This window comes from Petromyzon marinus, chromosome 1 (genome assembly GCF_048934315.1).
Source record: "Petromyzon marinus isolate PM22_M1 ecotype Great Lakes invasive population chromosome 1, UKy_Petmar_22M1.pri1.0, whole genome shotgun sequence".
NCBI classification, from domain to species: domain Eukaryota; kingdom Metazoa; phylum Chordata; class Hyperoartia; order Petromyzontiformes; family Petromyzontidae; genus Petromyzon; species Petromyzon marinus.
Window position 1 is genome coordinate 27,626,855 of NC_133667.1, and position 17,109 is coordinate 27,643,963.

General features: G+C 42.9%; 1 protein-coding gene across 3 annotated transcripts in view; it reads left to right on the forward strand.

Annotated features, from left to right (window-relative positions):
* Positions 1 to 17,109, forward strand: part of LOC116939182 (coiled-coil domain-containing protein 33-like) — a 95,066-nt gene that overhangs the window by 15,560 nt on the left and 62,397 nt on the right. For all 3 annotated transcript variants that reach the window (XM_032947288.2, XM_076066508.1, XM_076066509.1), the window contains exons 3-4: positions 1,965 to 2,443; positions 7,238 to 7,417. In XM_032947288.2, coding sequence (XP_032803179.2) covers positions 1,965 to 2,443; positions 7,238 to 7,417 — 659 coding nt within the window. The remainder of the gene's footprint in view (positions 1 to 1,964; positions 2,444 to 7,237; positions 7,418 to 17,109) is intronic.

Sequence of the window (17,109 nt, forward strand, 5' to 3'; positions counted from 1 at the left end):
GGGTGTCACCGCCGCTGCCTTTCACCTCCATCAGCACCGCATGCAGTAGGAAACCTTCTCAGCTGCCGGCAATGTACGGACACAAACCCCCACAAAGGACACTAATAGGATTTGCCGTCATCTTGGTTGCCCATTAATCCAGTTATCCCTTTTCGTAACAGGATTACCCTTTTCTTGCAGACACATGCAAAAACATAGTGTTGGCCTTGTATTTCTTTCATTTCGTGGCCATGAATGGCTGTTAAGCAAACACAATTAAGTTGCAGATGCGGTTAACAAATAATCGGCGCTTTTGTGACAAATGGTTATATTTGTAATGTTTGTATTTTCTGAGTCAATAGCTGGGTTTTAAGGGGATTTCCTCTTAATTGTGACCTACGTTCACTCATCTGCATAATGTCACAAGGTGCGCGAATGGGCGCTTGTTGCGAGGACTCAACGGATGACATCTGCAGCTCAAACGCATACACAAAAGGCCATGCCTCAATACTTAAAACGTTATCCAGCTCAGCATAGATCCTATTAATTAATACCACACGAGTAGCAATGCATGTTTTTTAACAGCATATAACCATTCAACTATTTGAATGTATTCATGCGTGTTTCGATTAGGCAGCACTCGGTGAGGCTTGATGTGAAAGTGAAAGAACTCACACAAGTACTACAGCAGTCGTGAAATGATTGTTCATTAGCGGTGGTACAAGGCACCGCTACTTCAATGTTTATCGCAGTGTGGCACAAAGAAAGCGGCGTGCATCCAATAGCATCGCGAAACGATCAACAACTCCCCCAGGCTATTGTGTGCTGGATTGGATTTCTGTGTCGGCAGTCTGCAGGCTGCAACGCAGCCACGGTATTTGAACCACTGAAGGATACTTTTAAGTCCTGCTCATATGCATCATCAGGCGTAACCTCTAAAGAAATAGAGAAATAGCGAGCGAGGCAATTAACGCCCATTTGAAAAACTTGTGATTCACAATTTAAGCAAATAATATACATCTCTGGCGGATTAATGGTTTCAAATTTCACTCTAAAACGTGTCATCGTTGTGCGTGACTCCTGCAGTCTAAGCACGTTGCCTATCACCAAATCATCCGCAACTAGCCTTTTGCCCATCCAAGGACGGGTGTATTGCAGTAAATCTGAAACTGGCAAGCGAAAATCAGACCGCGACGTGTTATATTCATTGCATCAATTCGTGTGCAATTTGTAAGGCCACGGTGACACAGACTTATTTCATTTAGAGGTTATAATCACTTGTTCATTAAGACGTCCTTTTTACTTCTATGTCTCAATAGCGTTACGGAGATCGCGTGACATGAGGGTTCTGCCTTTGTAGTGAGGGTTATAAGTTGACACTGAGGAGGGGGGAGGAGGCGCCTCGCCCCCCCCCCCCATGTGGAGTGACGTGCCCCACTAATTATTGGGGGGGGGGGTGGTTGTCCATTTGGAAGACGTCACCTCTTGATTATTAATGAGGGGGGCTGTTCGATGTGGAGGACGTCACCTGTTCATGAGTATTAATGAGGGGGGCTGGCCGACGTGGAGTGATGTCACGCGCGGGACACACAGACATTCTTGGCTCATTATCGTAGTAAATTCACCCAGTGTCGTCAGATCTCACAAGCTCAGCAGGAAAAAAAAACCTGGATAGTGCCGCGATTACCGCTCAGCATGCATATCAGGCGTTACAGGCTGCAGGGGGTGGGGCGGAAGGCATAGAGAAGCAGTGCATCAAATCCCACTGTGGTACTTCTACTTTTATACCACGGGCCTTCAACCAATTCGCACCGACTCGCACGGCCAAGCTACGGTCCAACAACCTCCACGGCCAACACACCAAGGGGGGAGCGTGGGAAGCCCTCGTCCGCCGAGCAGCAAGCAGTGGGCCAACTGGCGACGATGCCTGAACCGTCGATGCCTCCGTCTCTCCCGCGGCTCCTCGCCATGCCCCCTCCTTCCAGGCTTCTGCAAGAACGACAAGAACCACGACGTGCGCCTGCGGGCGGTGGCGACGCGCACGGAGGGCCGTGAGCGGCAGCGCGCGGGCGAGGGCTTCTTTGCCATCTACCCGCGCACCGACACGCCGCGCATCGACCTGTACGCGCGCCGCGGCCAGGACCTGTACCGCTACCGCGGCGTGCTCGCGCTGCTGCGCGTGCGGCGCGACGAGCTGGCCATGCACTGCGGCCGCCTCGCCTACGAGGTGGCCCTGCACGAGCACAAGCCGCTGCCGCCACAGCCCCCGCCGCCACCGCCGCCGCCGCCGCCTCCGCCAGAGACGGCACAGAAGCACGATGCCGAGGTCGAGTCTGACCCCGAACGTGACCCTGATGGCGACTTGGATTCTCATGGGAAATCGAGAGAGGGGCCCGCGGTCAGGGCAGATGCGGCGTCAGCCTCGTGGGATTCAGCAGCGCGTCAAGATTCACCTGCCGACGAGGTGAGTCTGCCAAGGGTGTCGAGTCCCGCTTGTTTGTTGTTGGGCTTCATGCGCATGGGATAGTTTGGTTTTAACGGTGTGTTTTGAATCAGTCTACTTTCACCATGACGATCATCATCATATACCATGAAAATGCAACGATGGATGGAGGCCTCCGAAATTCACCGACATCTCTCGTGGTCCTGAAATTTAATTAATGAAAATTATATCTGCGCTATTTATCCAAAGATTTATATCTCAGAAAAAATAGTATCCACTTGAGATTCAGTGAGACCATCCCGGGGAAATAAAATACACTTATATTACTATTATTTTAAAGACACCCACTCAATGTTTTTTTCATATCATTAACATTTCAGTCACATCGCAGTATAATTCATCGTGCAATATTTGTCAAAAGTTTTAGTTTATTTTAATTCACGATGAACCGCGGGGTTAAGACGCTGTCACAAATTGCCTTTTTGTACCTGTGGGCTGAACTGGAGTGACCGCAAAAACTTCCAGGCACGGGGAAACTGTCCCGCTGATCACAATGAAAATTGGATTTGAGCTGCAGTGGCAGAGTGATGTCTGTGGGGAATATCGTTTTAATATCCGTCAGAATTAACACCTGCGGACTGCAATAATAACGTCCTTGAGAATGGCCTCGGGCAGCATGGAGCAGCAAGAGGGGAACGCAAGATCACCGAGCTGTGAAAATGAGGCTTGGCAAATAAAAAAAAATGTGCGGAGCCCTTGCGAAAATGCTGCTTGAAAAATACATATTGAATTTTGTGATTGCTGCTAGTCATGAAACTTCTGTGATAATTGTTTTGCATGAATTAAAATAAAGAGAAATATAAGGAGCCATTAACGTTGACTCATATTTCCTTTAAACGGAAATGCTTTATAGAGAATACATTTTATAAAGAAAATGTTTACTGTATAAAATGATTAAAGTCAAAATGGCACTATGCCTATGGGAATAATGTATGCACCTTGTCCTTCACAAAGGGAGGCCAACCAACGTCGTTATGCATTCACCCGCCAATGAATCACACGTTAATTACATTTGGTGAGCAGATAGAAATGCATATGAACACATTAGCAATGCACATTGTTATCGCTATTTGTTTCCATGTCTGTGAAGGGTTTTTCTCATCATTTGCAACAAACAAGTGTTGGATGTGCATGAATGCAGACTGAGCAAAAATAATTTCCTTTCAAATATATTCTCCACTAATAGTTACTTCATCGGTAAAATGACGGGTGCACAAGTTGCGGCTCTGCTCTTACCTCTGAAACCGCTCCTCCCATGTTTCCGTACAAGGGGACAGCCTTCCTCTCTGGTGTCCCACCCACAAGGTTCCATCCCTTACACCAAGGAAATTTGCCCTGCATGAAATGAACACCTGGTCGTGGGGTTCGCATTAAGCACTGCCGTACACGCACGCACGACAGACGTCTGGTGAACTCGGCACGATGGATGTAAACACACTGAGATCAACACATACGTGCACACAGGCAGTATCAGAATTTTGCTGTGTATAGACATTCGCTATATTGTAGCAACATTTAGTTTTCCTTAAAAGAGGCCCAACAAAGGGGTGATATCGAGATATAAATAACGTTTAACTCCATTGCAGCGTTAATAATAATAATAATACCACATTCTGCTGTATAGTTAGTATACGTACATAAATGGATGCCCATTGAGAGCGAGTGTAAGTCAGACATCATGTTGAAATGAAATTGACTATTGGCGGGACACGGCGCAAAGCAGGAACAATGGCGGACAAAAGAGGAGACATGCCCGAAAGTACGACCACCACAGAGACGGAGCCATGAGATTGGTCCAAGTGGAGGAGTGAGATGGATTGTGGCATCACAAGACCACCGTGGTGGGATGGCGTTGGCATGGGGAGGGCCTTCGTCCAGCAATACATATTTATTTGGAACTGATTTTTGTGTTTAGTTTGTTGTCCTTCCCGCGCACCACCGTTCAGCACGGTTGACTACGTACGGTGCGAAAGAAGTTCAACATACATACAAATAGACGTCTGATGATGATAATCATCGTCAGCAGCATCATAACCATGACAATTATACCTCCGTTAAACCGTTGACCGAACGGACAAGCGTTGTCAGCAAGCACTTATTAATGCTTGCACTATATACAAGAAGTGGCTGGCCATCTGCCAAGTGCTAATGACCTACACTCTTTGAGGCTGAGTTGACCCAGGGGAAACCTGGGACGGTTCCAGATACCTGCTTGCCACCTTCTGGTGATCGTGGCCAGAAATTGAACCCGGGTTGCCATGATGATTATAGCAGTGCACAAATGACTGGGGCTGTCCTTCTCCAAAATTAACAGCCATGAGCACACAAGCACATTAATTTATTTATTGGTATAGTGCCCAGCAACTCTAGCGTGGTTAAAGACAATAAACGTTTGACAACAACACACAAACACAAATCAGTGCCGAGAGACACAATTACCATGTAAAAAAAAAGGTATCGTGAAATTGTATTATGCATTAAAAGAAGAGTTTATCGTTCAATTTTACATTTTTGTTATTTATTCCTGTAAACTGGTCATGTGTCATTCGTGAGACGCCCTGTGCTTTGATTGCGCTCGTCCGGGCCAGGGTGGAGGAGGGGCGTCTTGTCTTGCTTCGTGTTACCGGGGGGGGTATCCGCAAATTCTTTACGGCTCCCAAGGAGCGTGATTGGTGAATATTTAATCACCCGGACACGTTATTATCAATCAGCCTGACACGACCGCATTTGATGGTGGGCTTTTACTTCTCCCCAGATTCACATAAACTGCAGTGTGGCGCGATTATTTACGGCTCTTGATGTGAAAATTAAATCTTTTTGGGGCATAAGTACCATCAGAGCTGTGTATCTAATATGATTACTCCTGATCCAATGGGTAACAACGTTTTCTACAAAAGACATAAGACAAGAAACCTTTCAGCTACTTTATTGAATTGCCTTTACATTTTGTACATTACATGGAAGTGGTCCTATTTTAGTTTTTTTTTATTTGATGTATTGGAAGTCCATTGACCGGCACTTTGTCTGAAAGAATACACCAGTGGTGCGTTATTACTCGTATTTTGGTTCCTTTATCTTATCACCTATCTCATGTTTTCTTTTTTTGTTGCTACGATTATAACAAAAAAGTAATGAAAAATTGATCGGGGAACATTAACGCAGTTTTCTCAATTTTCACTGAAAAGGTCCCCCACCAGATGATAAAATCGGCACTGGTGTCTGGCTATTTAATGAGCACGGGTGGGGGCAGTGGCATTGTGACACAGCATGGCCCATTTTTCCATCTATTTGAGATCTCATGCGAGCAAGCGGCACGACCCGTCGCTGGATGCTTTTACCTGCAGATAAACGGGCACACTGTCCGTCGGGTTTTATCCATTCACATTCATCATCCCTTGGATCTGAATGGGATAAAAAAATTGTAGACTTCTAACGGCATGCAGCGTCTGTTCTTGTGTGAAGTCCTAGTGGCGTTATTCATATTGAAACACAAGAAGGTTATATGTGTTAAAAGCACGTGCCAAATAGATAGTGTTTGTGTCCTTTAAAACATTGCCGTTTTGTCCAGCTAGGCAAGCCACAGTTTCTCCCCTTGATCTATTCGCATTTCAACTCGTGTGTAGCATTAAAGTACATCGTCGTTTTGCCTATGACAAAATCACATGGAATGTGCCCAATCTCATCGGATATTGGAATCCAAGTACGATTCCGTACATGGATAGTGCTCGGATGGGTGACCACCGTGCTTAACACAGGTGCTATAGGCTGCATATGCAAGGCTATGTGCAGGTCAGCAGAGACCAGTGCGGCAAAATGCACCGTTGTACTCTACATTCTAGGCTCCCGCCATTTATGGTTCACGCCTTCACCAATCCACGCTGAGCAGCATGGTGAGGTATGGTAAAATAACCTCAAATCTTTACTGGCACGGCATGGGGAGGCACTCATCCAGCAGTGGATTGACAAAAAAGGGCTGCTCCTTTACAAGTAGGATGTCAAATTTTGATTTAAAGCTTTCGTGACTGCAGTAATTCATATTCTTAGCTCTTTCGGTAAAGTCACGTTGAAGGGAAACAATAAAATAATAAAATATATTATTGTTTATATTTTTTTATTATTTTATTGTTTCCCTTCAACGTGACTTTACCGAAAGAGCTAAGAATAAGTAGGATGTCACTTTAAATGAGCACTTGTTAAGTGGTGATGATCCAAACATGGACATTCGACATTTATATGGCAGGGCCAGTCTCCTTATGACCATTGATGACTTCCTGCAGACTGAAGGGTTGATTGGCTTTTGGCTATGTCGACTCCGAACAGGAAGGTGAACTTGCAACCTTCGGATTGATTGCGAGTTGATTACTGCGTGTAATAGATAGTTTGAAATGTCAATGTAAAATTTTTTGTATGTGAAAATGAACTCAACACGTTCGTCAATAACATTTCCTTAAAAACGAGAAATATGTAATAGGCAGCGTTTCCGGCAATATCCGTTCCTCATAACGATCTTTAGCACTTAAATGTATGTGCTATGAAGAAGGGTTATTGCCTGAAATGTCACCTCATATATATGTTTTCCTTTTAAGGCAGAGTTATTGACAAATTGTGCTTGTGCACCACTGCCAACGCAGCGGTGCCACAACACAATTCGTTTAAATCTTTCTAATTAATGTCGGCATATTTTTTATTTATTCATTTTTAAAATGCAAGACATTCTGTGTTCAGGATCTGACAGTTTGCGCGTGTGGCCTGCAGCCTGGCCAAGAGCCGTTCGGAAACGCTTCCCCGTCACCTCCGGAGTCGGAAGAGGAGCAGGTTCCTCCGTCTCCACCCTCATCCCCGGAGCCACGCGTCGCCTCTCCGTGGCCTCGTGCCAGAGGGCCGCTGCGTATCGTTTCTCCGGACAGTGGTGCCGAGACCTCGCCCCTGCAACACGTGAGTGCTGACAAATGCGGCAAGGCCGTAATCATAATATATATTGGGGGGGGGACACAATATTAAATTATGCTCAAAATGTTCCCCCCCCCAATATTTTGCTATAAAATAGATTTCTGTTCATATGATTGTTGTTATGGTTGTACTTTATTAATCCCTAATCTCTGCCATTACATTCAATGAAACAAGAAAAGATAAAAAAGAAAAAAAACAGAGCAATGGAATACAATACACTATTTGACATTATTGTAAAAAAAATTATAAGAAGTCCATCCTATGTGTTCGTGATTTTTTTTATATTTTAGGCAGGAAATTAGTTTTCAAGTTTGGATTTTTTTCTGGGGGAGGACCCCCAGACCCCCTGGAAGATTTGGTCTCCCCCAATGTTGACTCCATGGCTACGGCCTTGAAATGCGGCCACCTGTATGTACAACTTCACGTTCTATTTCAGTGATCGTCAACCCCCCCCCCTTGTCCCCGTGGTAATTGTTTGCACCTGTGTGCATGGGATTTGCTTATTAGACGCCCTGATTATTCATAAAGCCGAAATTGTAATCCAGAACCACTGGTGCCGCGTGTATTCTGAAAATGTTAACGATTGTAATTTCCCTCAGGCCCGTGCAGAATTTTAATACACTGGGTCAATTGCACGGCGTATTGTTTGAATAATGGAGCGTTAAGACGTTTACATTCATCTCCTCTAACCGTTGAGATGTAGGGTAGCGTGAATGATCAGAAGTGCATTTTTTTTTGCAGCAGCAGGAAGATAGGGTGCACTTGGAAATAGTCGAATTAAAGCGTAGACCCATTCTTAATGCAAGTACACTTGTGTGGTGGACACTTCCTCGATGAATAAATCAATTTAGCTCGGCGTCCATTTATACAAGACGCTCCCAGCGGAGTCGTGCCCGATTTCTCTCCTTGGAGGTCTAAGTGCCGATTAATTCGGGACTGATTATGTTTCACCTCCGCATTTCAACGGCGACAAAGGTCAGCGCGATCACTCACACTGGGCACGGTTGGTTGGCAGGTCCCGCTGAACACAAGAGCCGCGTGGCCTTGGGAAAGTCACAGTGGCCCAATGTGGGCCAGAAAGCGGTCGGATTAGGGGTAGCGCACGGCTAATGGCAGGGAATAATGAGCACGTGTGCCCTGCTCTCCGCCGACATGCCACGTCCTCAGCTCCCCTCGGAACAACGTGTGTTTGAATTGGTAAACAGCTTTCAATAAATGCTAAATCCATCCCCGTGAGATTTATGTATTTTTCTTCTTCTATCTAACTCCTGGCTATTCTACTGCGTCTGCGAGAAGAAGTGGAGCCTGCAGTGGGGTGGGCGGGGGTGGTGGGGGGGGATTTGGGACTTTTGTAAAACAAAAAAATCTTGCCGGATCGTGCGGCATGTTGCTGTGTAACGTCAGCCAGGGAAAACAGAGGCATCGCCAGGAAAAAAAAGTAAGCATCGAACGTAAAAATGATAATGCTGCAGGCAAGGGGTGATTTCTGGACAGCGACAAGGCAGGATCGTGACAATTTGCGCCATTCTCCCATCATTACACATGCAGTGTGGCAATGTCACATGACATGCAAGGCGATTGTCACAATGCGTACCTTTTGCTGTCTGAAAGTCACCTCTTTGTGGGTGCACGACAACGCCTTTTCGTTTGCAGCCTGCTTGCACTGCTCTGCTTTCCCATGATATTGATAGAAAGAACTATATTATAAAAGTTAACATTCAAACTAATGGCAACGCGTTCCTGTAGTCGGTTGACGTTGCCTTCTAAGATGTATTCGGTGACGAAGACCTACACGTACAGCGAGGTTGCATGCAACTGAGCGATGCACCTTGGCCGAACTGCTCAAGTGATATCGCAATGCATCTGTTTTGAAATACCAAAACAGCTTAAACTGGGGTGTACGCCCTCGTTGGGGGTGCGAGATACCCTTTCTGAGGGCGCGAGACATGCCACATTTTTTTTTTAGAAGGTAAATAATCGAAAACAAAAATTAAGCACGGGCACATAAGTGCAACTACTTCGTTTTCTCAAACCCTCTATGTATTTATTAACATTATACATTGTTTAACTAATCAGAACCAAAGGGGTTGCAAGGCTGCAGCAACGGTTAAGAACCACTGCATTAAATGTTTATTTAAAGCTTTCGTGACTGCAGTAATTCATATTCTTAGCTCTTTCGGTAAAGTCACGTTGAAGGGAAACAATAAAATATATATATAGAACAATAAAAATTCTCACGACGTTTCGACCATAACACAAACGGTCATCATCAGGTGTGAAAAACCAATGGCAAGAAACATTTGAAAGAAGTGGCGGTTTGCATTTTTTATATTTGTTTTATTGTTTCCCTTCAACGTGACTTTACCGAAAGAGCTAAGAATATGAACCACTGCATTATAGCTATACTCTTTGGTTCTTTCGGTAAAGTCACGTAGGTATTAAATAAAATAAATCACGACGTTTCGGGCGCAACACAAGCGTCCGTCATCAGTTTGGAAAGCGCCCGACACGTTGTGACTTATTTGTATTTTATACCTACGTGACTTTACCGAAAGAACCAAAGAGTATTGATTCCTGCAGTTACGAAGGTTTCACATCAAGATTGCATTATAGCACAGTGGATTGACCCATATTCACTATAGATCCTTTATTTTTGTACTCGTAATGTTATTACGGTGAATTTTTCTTTGAAAGTATATTGCCAGTCACTGATATGATGTAACTATGTTTGTGAGCATCACAAATAAGTAAATGAATAACCACCAAATAGTATTTTAAATGTTTTTTTCTAGGGATACTGTATCAACAGTTTTTGACAGAGCATTTAAAAAGTTGCAAATGCTTAACTGCATTCGTGTGCAGAACATAATTCAATCTGAATTAAGAAGGTAATTATATTCTTTGGTTCTTTCGGTAAAGTCACGTGGATAGAATTTTTTTTATTAAAAAAGTGAATAAAAATAATACAAATAAAGTAAAATTTTAAATAAAAAAACACTAATGTAGACTGTAGCCTGGTTCTTAATCGGAGTGAGTGTACTGGCAATCTACATTGTAAACTGTAGCCGAGGTTAAGAACCAGGCTACATTCTATATTATAGACTGCCAGTACACTCACCCAGCTAAATAACCATTGCTGCAATTTACATTATAGACAACCAGTACTCTCACCAAACTTAATAACCAGGCTACAGTCTACATTATAGGTTACCAGGACACTCACTCCGATTAAGAACCAGCCTACAGTCTACATTAGTGTTTTTTTTTAATTTTTAATCTATTTTTATTATTTTTGTATTCACTTCATTTTTGTATTATTTTTATTTTTCTATCTACGTGCCTTTACCAAAAGAACCAAAGAATATTAATTCCTGCAGTCACGAAAGTCAAAAAGTAATTATAAACAATGAAAATGTGTGTTGCAGTGTCCTAATAGGACTGACATATTTTTGTTCATCGAATTGAATGTTTGTTTAATTGTTTTGTGTATGCTCACGATTGTAATTTGCTGATTATGTAAATTATATGCAAGGAAAGGAAAAATGTTCTTGAGGTGACGAGATTTATCTCCCTCGCCTGATATGCAGGAGGTCGTGGGTTCGATCCTGACCCTGATGCCTGTAATATTGCCTGTATATTTGGAATTTGCATGGTCTCCCTTTGGTCGCGTGGATTTGTTTTCGGATCCTCCAGTTTTTCCGTCCACATTTATAAACATGTGTTTAGAGCATTCGGGTGCTATACGTTTCCACATGATAAGCAACTTAGTTCAGCTATTATTTCTGGTCAGGAAGCTTCTGATAACGAACCAATAGCTCAGTGGCCCTTTCCTGGTAAAATCAATATAGTGAATAGTAGTAAGTAAAATGAGCAAGGACACAGTGCTAATTACCATTATTGAATCTTGACTTAAAGCTTTCGTGACGGCAGGAATTAATATTATTTGGGTCTTTCGGTAAAGTCACGTAGATAGGTTCAAAGAAAATAACAAAATATCAAAAACTATGACGTTCCGATCGTAACATCAGGACTGATGACGACCGCTTGTGTTGCGATCGGAACGTCGTAGTTTTTGTTATTTTCTCTTTGAACCTATCTACGTGACTTCACCGAGAGACCCAAATAATATGTATACCATTATTGACCCTGAAGTATTTTTTAGAAAATTCCACATTTGTTTCCCAGAAGCCAGTTGACTTTCCACAAAGTGGTACTACAAATTTTAAGGACCCTTGAGAAATGATGGGCTGACTAAGCCTATAAATGGGATTGCAATTTCCAACCTAATCGCCCGAAACGTGACCGATTATACACTTATTTTATTTTCGGGTTATATTATTGATTTATATGTTGAGCTTTTATTATTTGTGCTTGTGCACAAGCTGCCAACACCAGCATCAGTTTCTTTCACATTCAAATATCGAGCGTATTTGCATTGCGAATGCATCCGTCTCTGGCAGCAAGTGCTTGCTTAAACCAAACAAGAAGAGCCGAGCGTGCTGGGTCACAGCTGCAGCAACCCATGTGTTATTAACGCCTGCAAATGCCCGGTGCCAAAGCCATTATTACTGGAGCCTGACAACGAAACACAATTGGCATGGCTAACCACGCTTGTCATAATATTACAATTGTGGAGTTTGTAGTTGATATTTCATTATCATTTCACATGCTTGTGTGGGGCGGAGACAGTAGCACACTGGTTAGTGTGGTGCGCTATGAACCCAGATACCTGAGTTTGATTCCCTGCCATGGTTAGCATCAGTGGCAAGTCATATCATGCTCTCTCCCCTTTACCTACCCGCACGGACCAGCGGTGGTGAAGCAAAGTTAATAAACCCCATGTCTGTTATGGAATAGGCATGTTTTCGTCCATTGGCAGATTGAGAATGGCAGGGATTAGTAAATTAATGAAGCTATTTGTTTATTTATTGCGCTGATGCACAATATTATTTGTGCTGTTGTCTCTCGTAACTGACTATGCAAGTTCCACAGTAGTTCTAGTCTGGATAGTTCGAGGCATGCTGATAATTCCTTATGAGTGGTGAAGCACACGCATCTGTGCGATATTGCAAACTACACTTTACATTTTACAAATTTATGCAAACCAACACACCTGAAGACGACCGTTTGTGTTATGGTCGAAACGTCGTGAGAATTTTTATTGTTTTATATATATTTTATTATTTTGTTGTTTCCCTTCAACGTGACTTTACCGAAAGAACTAAGAATATGAATTACTGCAGTCACGAAAGCTTTAAATCAACATTTACACTTTACATTGTTACAAAGGATAGTTGGCAGAAAGATTGAGCCTTGTTTTTTTCTGGGGAGTAAATCTTATCTTGATGGGTTTTTTGTTATCATCTATATTTGCTATTATAGTTGTGATAGTGTTATGCACTGTCAGGGGATGCTATGGGTTTCTTGATAGTTTTTGCTGTCGTCTATAGCACGCTCTTTTGCATGACTGTAATTGCCAAGGAGTGCAATTTCAGCTAAGGAGGAAAGACATACAGCATCAGCTGCAGGCTGCACGATATTACTTAAGTGGATATCTTTGTTAGGTTAGCATTTCCCTCTCTGACAGATTTAGTGGAATAAGAATTGTAAGGTTACAAACATGCCTCAGTGTCCAATTAAAATCGTTACATAATATTGCAACAAAAAATTGATTTCCACAAAATGCTGCATTAAAGCCTTGCTTACTCTTTGGTTCTTTCGGTAAAGTCACGTGGGTATAAAATAAAATAAATCACGACGTTTCGGGCGCACCACAAGCGTCCGTCATCGATGACGGGCGAATTGTGTTGCGCCCGATGACGGACGCTTGTGATGCGCCCGAAACGTCGTGATTTATTTTATTTGATACCTACGTGACTTCACCTGATGACGGACGCGTGCGTGTGTTGCGCCCGGAACGTCGTGATTTATTTTATTTTATACCTGCGTGACTTTACTGAAAGAACCAAAGAGAATGGATTCCTGCAGTCACGAAAGCTTCAAATCAAGATGAAAGCCTTGCTTGTTGTATGCGCTGGAATAAAACAAATGACAAGGTTTCTAACGGTTCCAACCCAGGCCCCACGGATGCTGCCCTGTAATTGAAAGGCAAAGCGGGCAATTGGCACTCTAATGGTACGTGTCATTGCTTACATAAGGCCCTGTCTCTCCGGCACGCTGCTGACAAGCGATAGATTGCGGTGCTTGCGGGGAGCCGATTTATCTCCGTTTGGTTTGTGGGATGGTCTATGGGTGTTGGGATGTTTGCCCTTTTCACTGTGACCTCTGCCCCTAACCCCTTCCTCTCTCTCTCTTCTCATTGAGTTGTGAGCTACACCTGCTTAAACCAGGAGATGTTGTGATGTGTATCTCCATTGGTATTCATTGTTGTTGCCAGCTCTGGTGGTTCATTAAGCGTGGGACCGAATGCTTTAATGAGAAGACAATATTTTGAATGCTACAGTGAAGGTCGTCGTGGTTGTGCTGTTTAGCTCTCTGATGTGGTCTCTGAAAACACAATTTGTGGTGACTTGAAATTTTTGTGGTTAAATTATATTTATTTATGTTGTAACATCATTCTGTACATCAAGGCCGTAGCCATGGCGTCAACATTGGGGGGGGGGGACCAAATCTTCCAGGGGGTCTGGGGGTCCCAACCCAGAAAAAATCTAAATTTGAAAACTAATTTCCTGCCTAAAATATTAAAAAATTCACTAACACATGGGATGGACTTTTTTTTGTTACAATAATGTCTAATAGTGTATTGTATTTACATTGCTCTGTTGTCCCTTTTTTACCATTTATTGTTTCATTGTATGTAATGGCAGAGATTAGGGATTAATAAAGTACAACCATAACCACAATCATATAAACAGAAATCTATGCATTGATTTGTATGAAGACAAGTCCAGATATTGTGGCCAAGCTATAGGAAATTGTTGTTTTTATTTACATAGCATAGCAAATATTTTTTATAGCAATATATTGGGGGGGGGGGGACAGTTTGAGCATATTTGAATATTGTGTCCCCCCCAATATATATTATAATTACGGCCTTGCTCTACATATATTTGGGCTATATGCGTTACAGTTTTCTCCATTTGTTAAATAACGTTGTTATCATATGTAAAAACATTCACAATGCAAATCTCATTTCGATGACATTTATTACATCATAGTCGAGTAGTAAAATATATTTATTGCTTATGCATATATGTGTACTGTATTTCCTCACAACTTTGCAATAAGGTCGATAATGCATCCTTTTACATTTAGATACGCTCACTGCATAGCAATAGAATATAAAATCGTCAATGTAAACACTTACCATAGCATACAAACATTACTCAAATGGCCATTTATATTACAACAATTGATCCTTATGGCGGTATCCCGCCATAAGGATCGCGTGCCGATGTTTGAGATTTTTTTGGGGGGGGGTGGTGGGAATGACTAATATTTCTCAACGTGTGGCTGATTTTAGATTACGTAAGGTTGAAAAAACCCGATTTATTTTTCAATAGCATGCTGTGCACTGTGCCAGTGGAGCGCACACAGAGCCGAGCCAGCCCCTGTGTGTGTGTTTGAGATAAGTACGCCTTCAAAGGCTGGTGATGTAGAAAAAAATGCTCGTCCGAATTGGCAGCTGATGATTTAACAACATTTTCGTAACAAAGACATTGTAATCTACAAAATTTAGGTGTGTAATTTGTAAGCTTAGCATGCATTCATACCAGGACAATTTGAGTTACAGTACGTGTGACTTTACCGAAAGAACCAAGAATTTGTAATACCTGATTTGAATGTATTTATTTGTGCACACGTCATGTTTGGATTATCAATATATATACATTTCATCATAATGCAGTTAAGTGCAGTAGGTTTTAAACAGTGCAATAGCCTTGTGCAAGGTGGTGGTTGTGTGTGGGAACTTATTCTTGTGAGGTTTTAGTAATATTTCAGTGTTTACTTGGAAAACTGTCTATGCACAATTTGTGATATTTCGACCAATAATACTTGCAATGTTACACATAAATGGTTTGACCATTTTTAAATTAAACTGGTCGATTAAATAGCATATCTATATTTATGAACACGGTAAGATAGCGTTCATCATTTGGAATGTAAAACTCTTATAAGTCACAGCACCTTGTCAATCCACTGTTGTATGAAGGCCTCCCTTCACCATGCTGGTCAGTGTGGGCTGGTGAAGGCCGTGCCCAGGACCGGCTCAGACATCAATCGCCACTGACGTTAGCCGTGGCCAGCAATTGAACTCAGGTCACCGGGTTCATGGTGCAGCTAGGCTCTGCGGTACCGCTCCACTCCCGTTCTAAATGCATGCTGCGCTATTTCTTTTGCACTCATTTGGTTGACTCCACGTTACTTATTGAGCTGCCACTGCCTTATAGCAATGGTTTATATACTGCAGTGTTATGTGGTGTTTCTAACATTTCTCTGCATCAAACTCTGTAGACAGAAGAGCGGCAGAGCTGTAATCCTTGAGAGTGTTTGATTTCAGTTAGGGTCGATGCTCTCCCATCATTCATTCGTAAAACGAGTACGTGCATATGTACAACCCGTATTCAAATCCACTGCTGGATGAGGGCCTCCCCATGCCAAGAGAGTCATTAGGGTTATAAAGGTGGGGGAACATAGACTTGGGCGAATAATACAGTACAACAATTTATTTTGCTGCACTGCCCTCTGTTGACAACGTGACATGTCTACAGCCTGCAACACCTGTCTCATACATGGTGAGATCGGGAGTCATCAGTTTGATTTTGTGGCAGACACATGAGTTGAGTGCCGTACCACCTCGTGGAAAGTCAACATTGTCTTAGTCGGACTTGTTCCTGCCATAGGAATTTGGAATAATGTTCACTCCTGGCGGTAGAACTGGCAATGGAGATGAGAGCTGCTCGATGCCCATTGAAACATGACGGCATGTTGAATTTATTTTTAGCACAAATGCACCAAGTATGTCGCGCAAATGCATTTCTCAAAAGTGAATTTACCGGAAGAAAAAGAAACGGGTTTAGCTGAAACGCGGGCTGTTTAAATCACGGAGTCGCAGACAACTGAATGTGGTCTGCACCTACAAATAATAAGCAACACGGTGGGCCCGTTGCCTAGAAATGTGAGCCTCGGTCCGCCTTTCAGGCGTCTCTCGACGCAGCACAGCCAATGGAATGAGCTTTTACTGCAGGGCGGAATGTAGTAAATAAATAACACTTCGCCCAAAGTGGCTTTTGCCTTCAGTTTAAAGCCAAGAAACGACCGACGAGACACGTCGTCGTTGTTCATTGATTGGACGCTTTGTCTTTTATTGTTCTCCATGTTATTAATTGCCTTCACCGTACAGCGGAAAGGTGAGATGAAAAATAGTTGCGTGCACGCATTTTTTAATTTTAATTTACGGTCCTTATATTTTTTTTATAGCCTCCTGCCCTGTCGTGTGCGGTGATACAGCCTAGCCGTGTGGTTGGCACGCACTTTACTGTTCATCACTGTCATCGCCAGGATAATTTGTAGTTTCAAAGGCATGTTCATACATCCAGTCAACCGTGTATTTATGGCATGGTATGCCTTGTGCTCATAATTCAAGTTATCGGCATCAGGCAGTTGTCAGATGCATGTTGTAATTGGGTCTATTGCATTTCACCATGCCCTGCCTG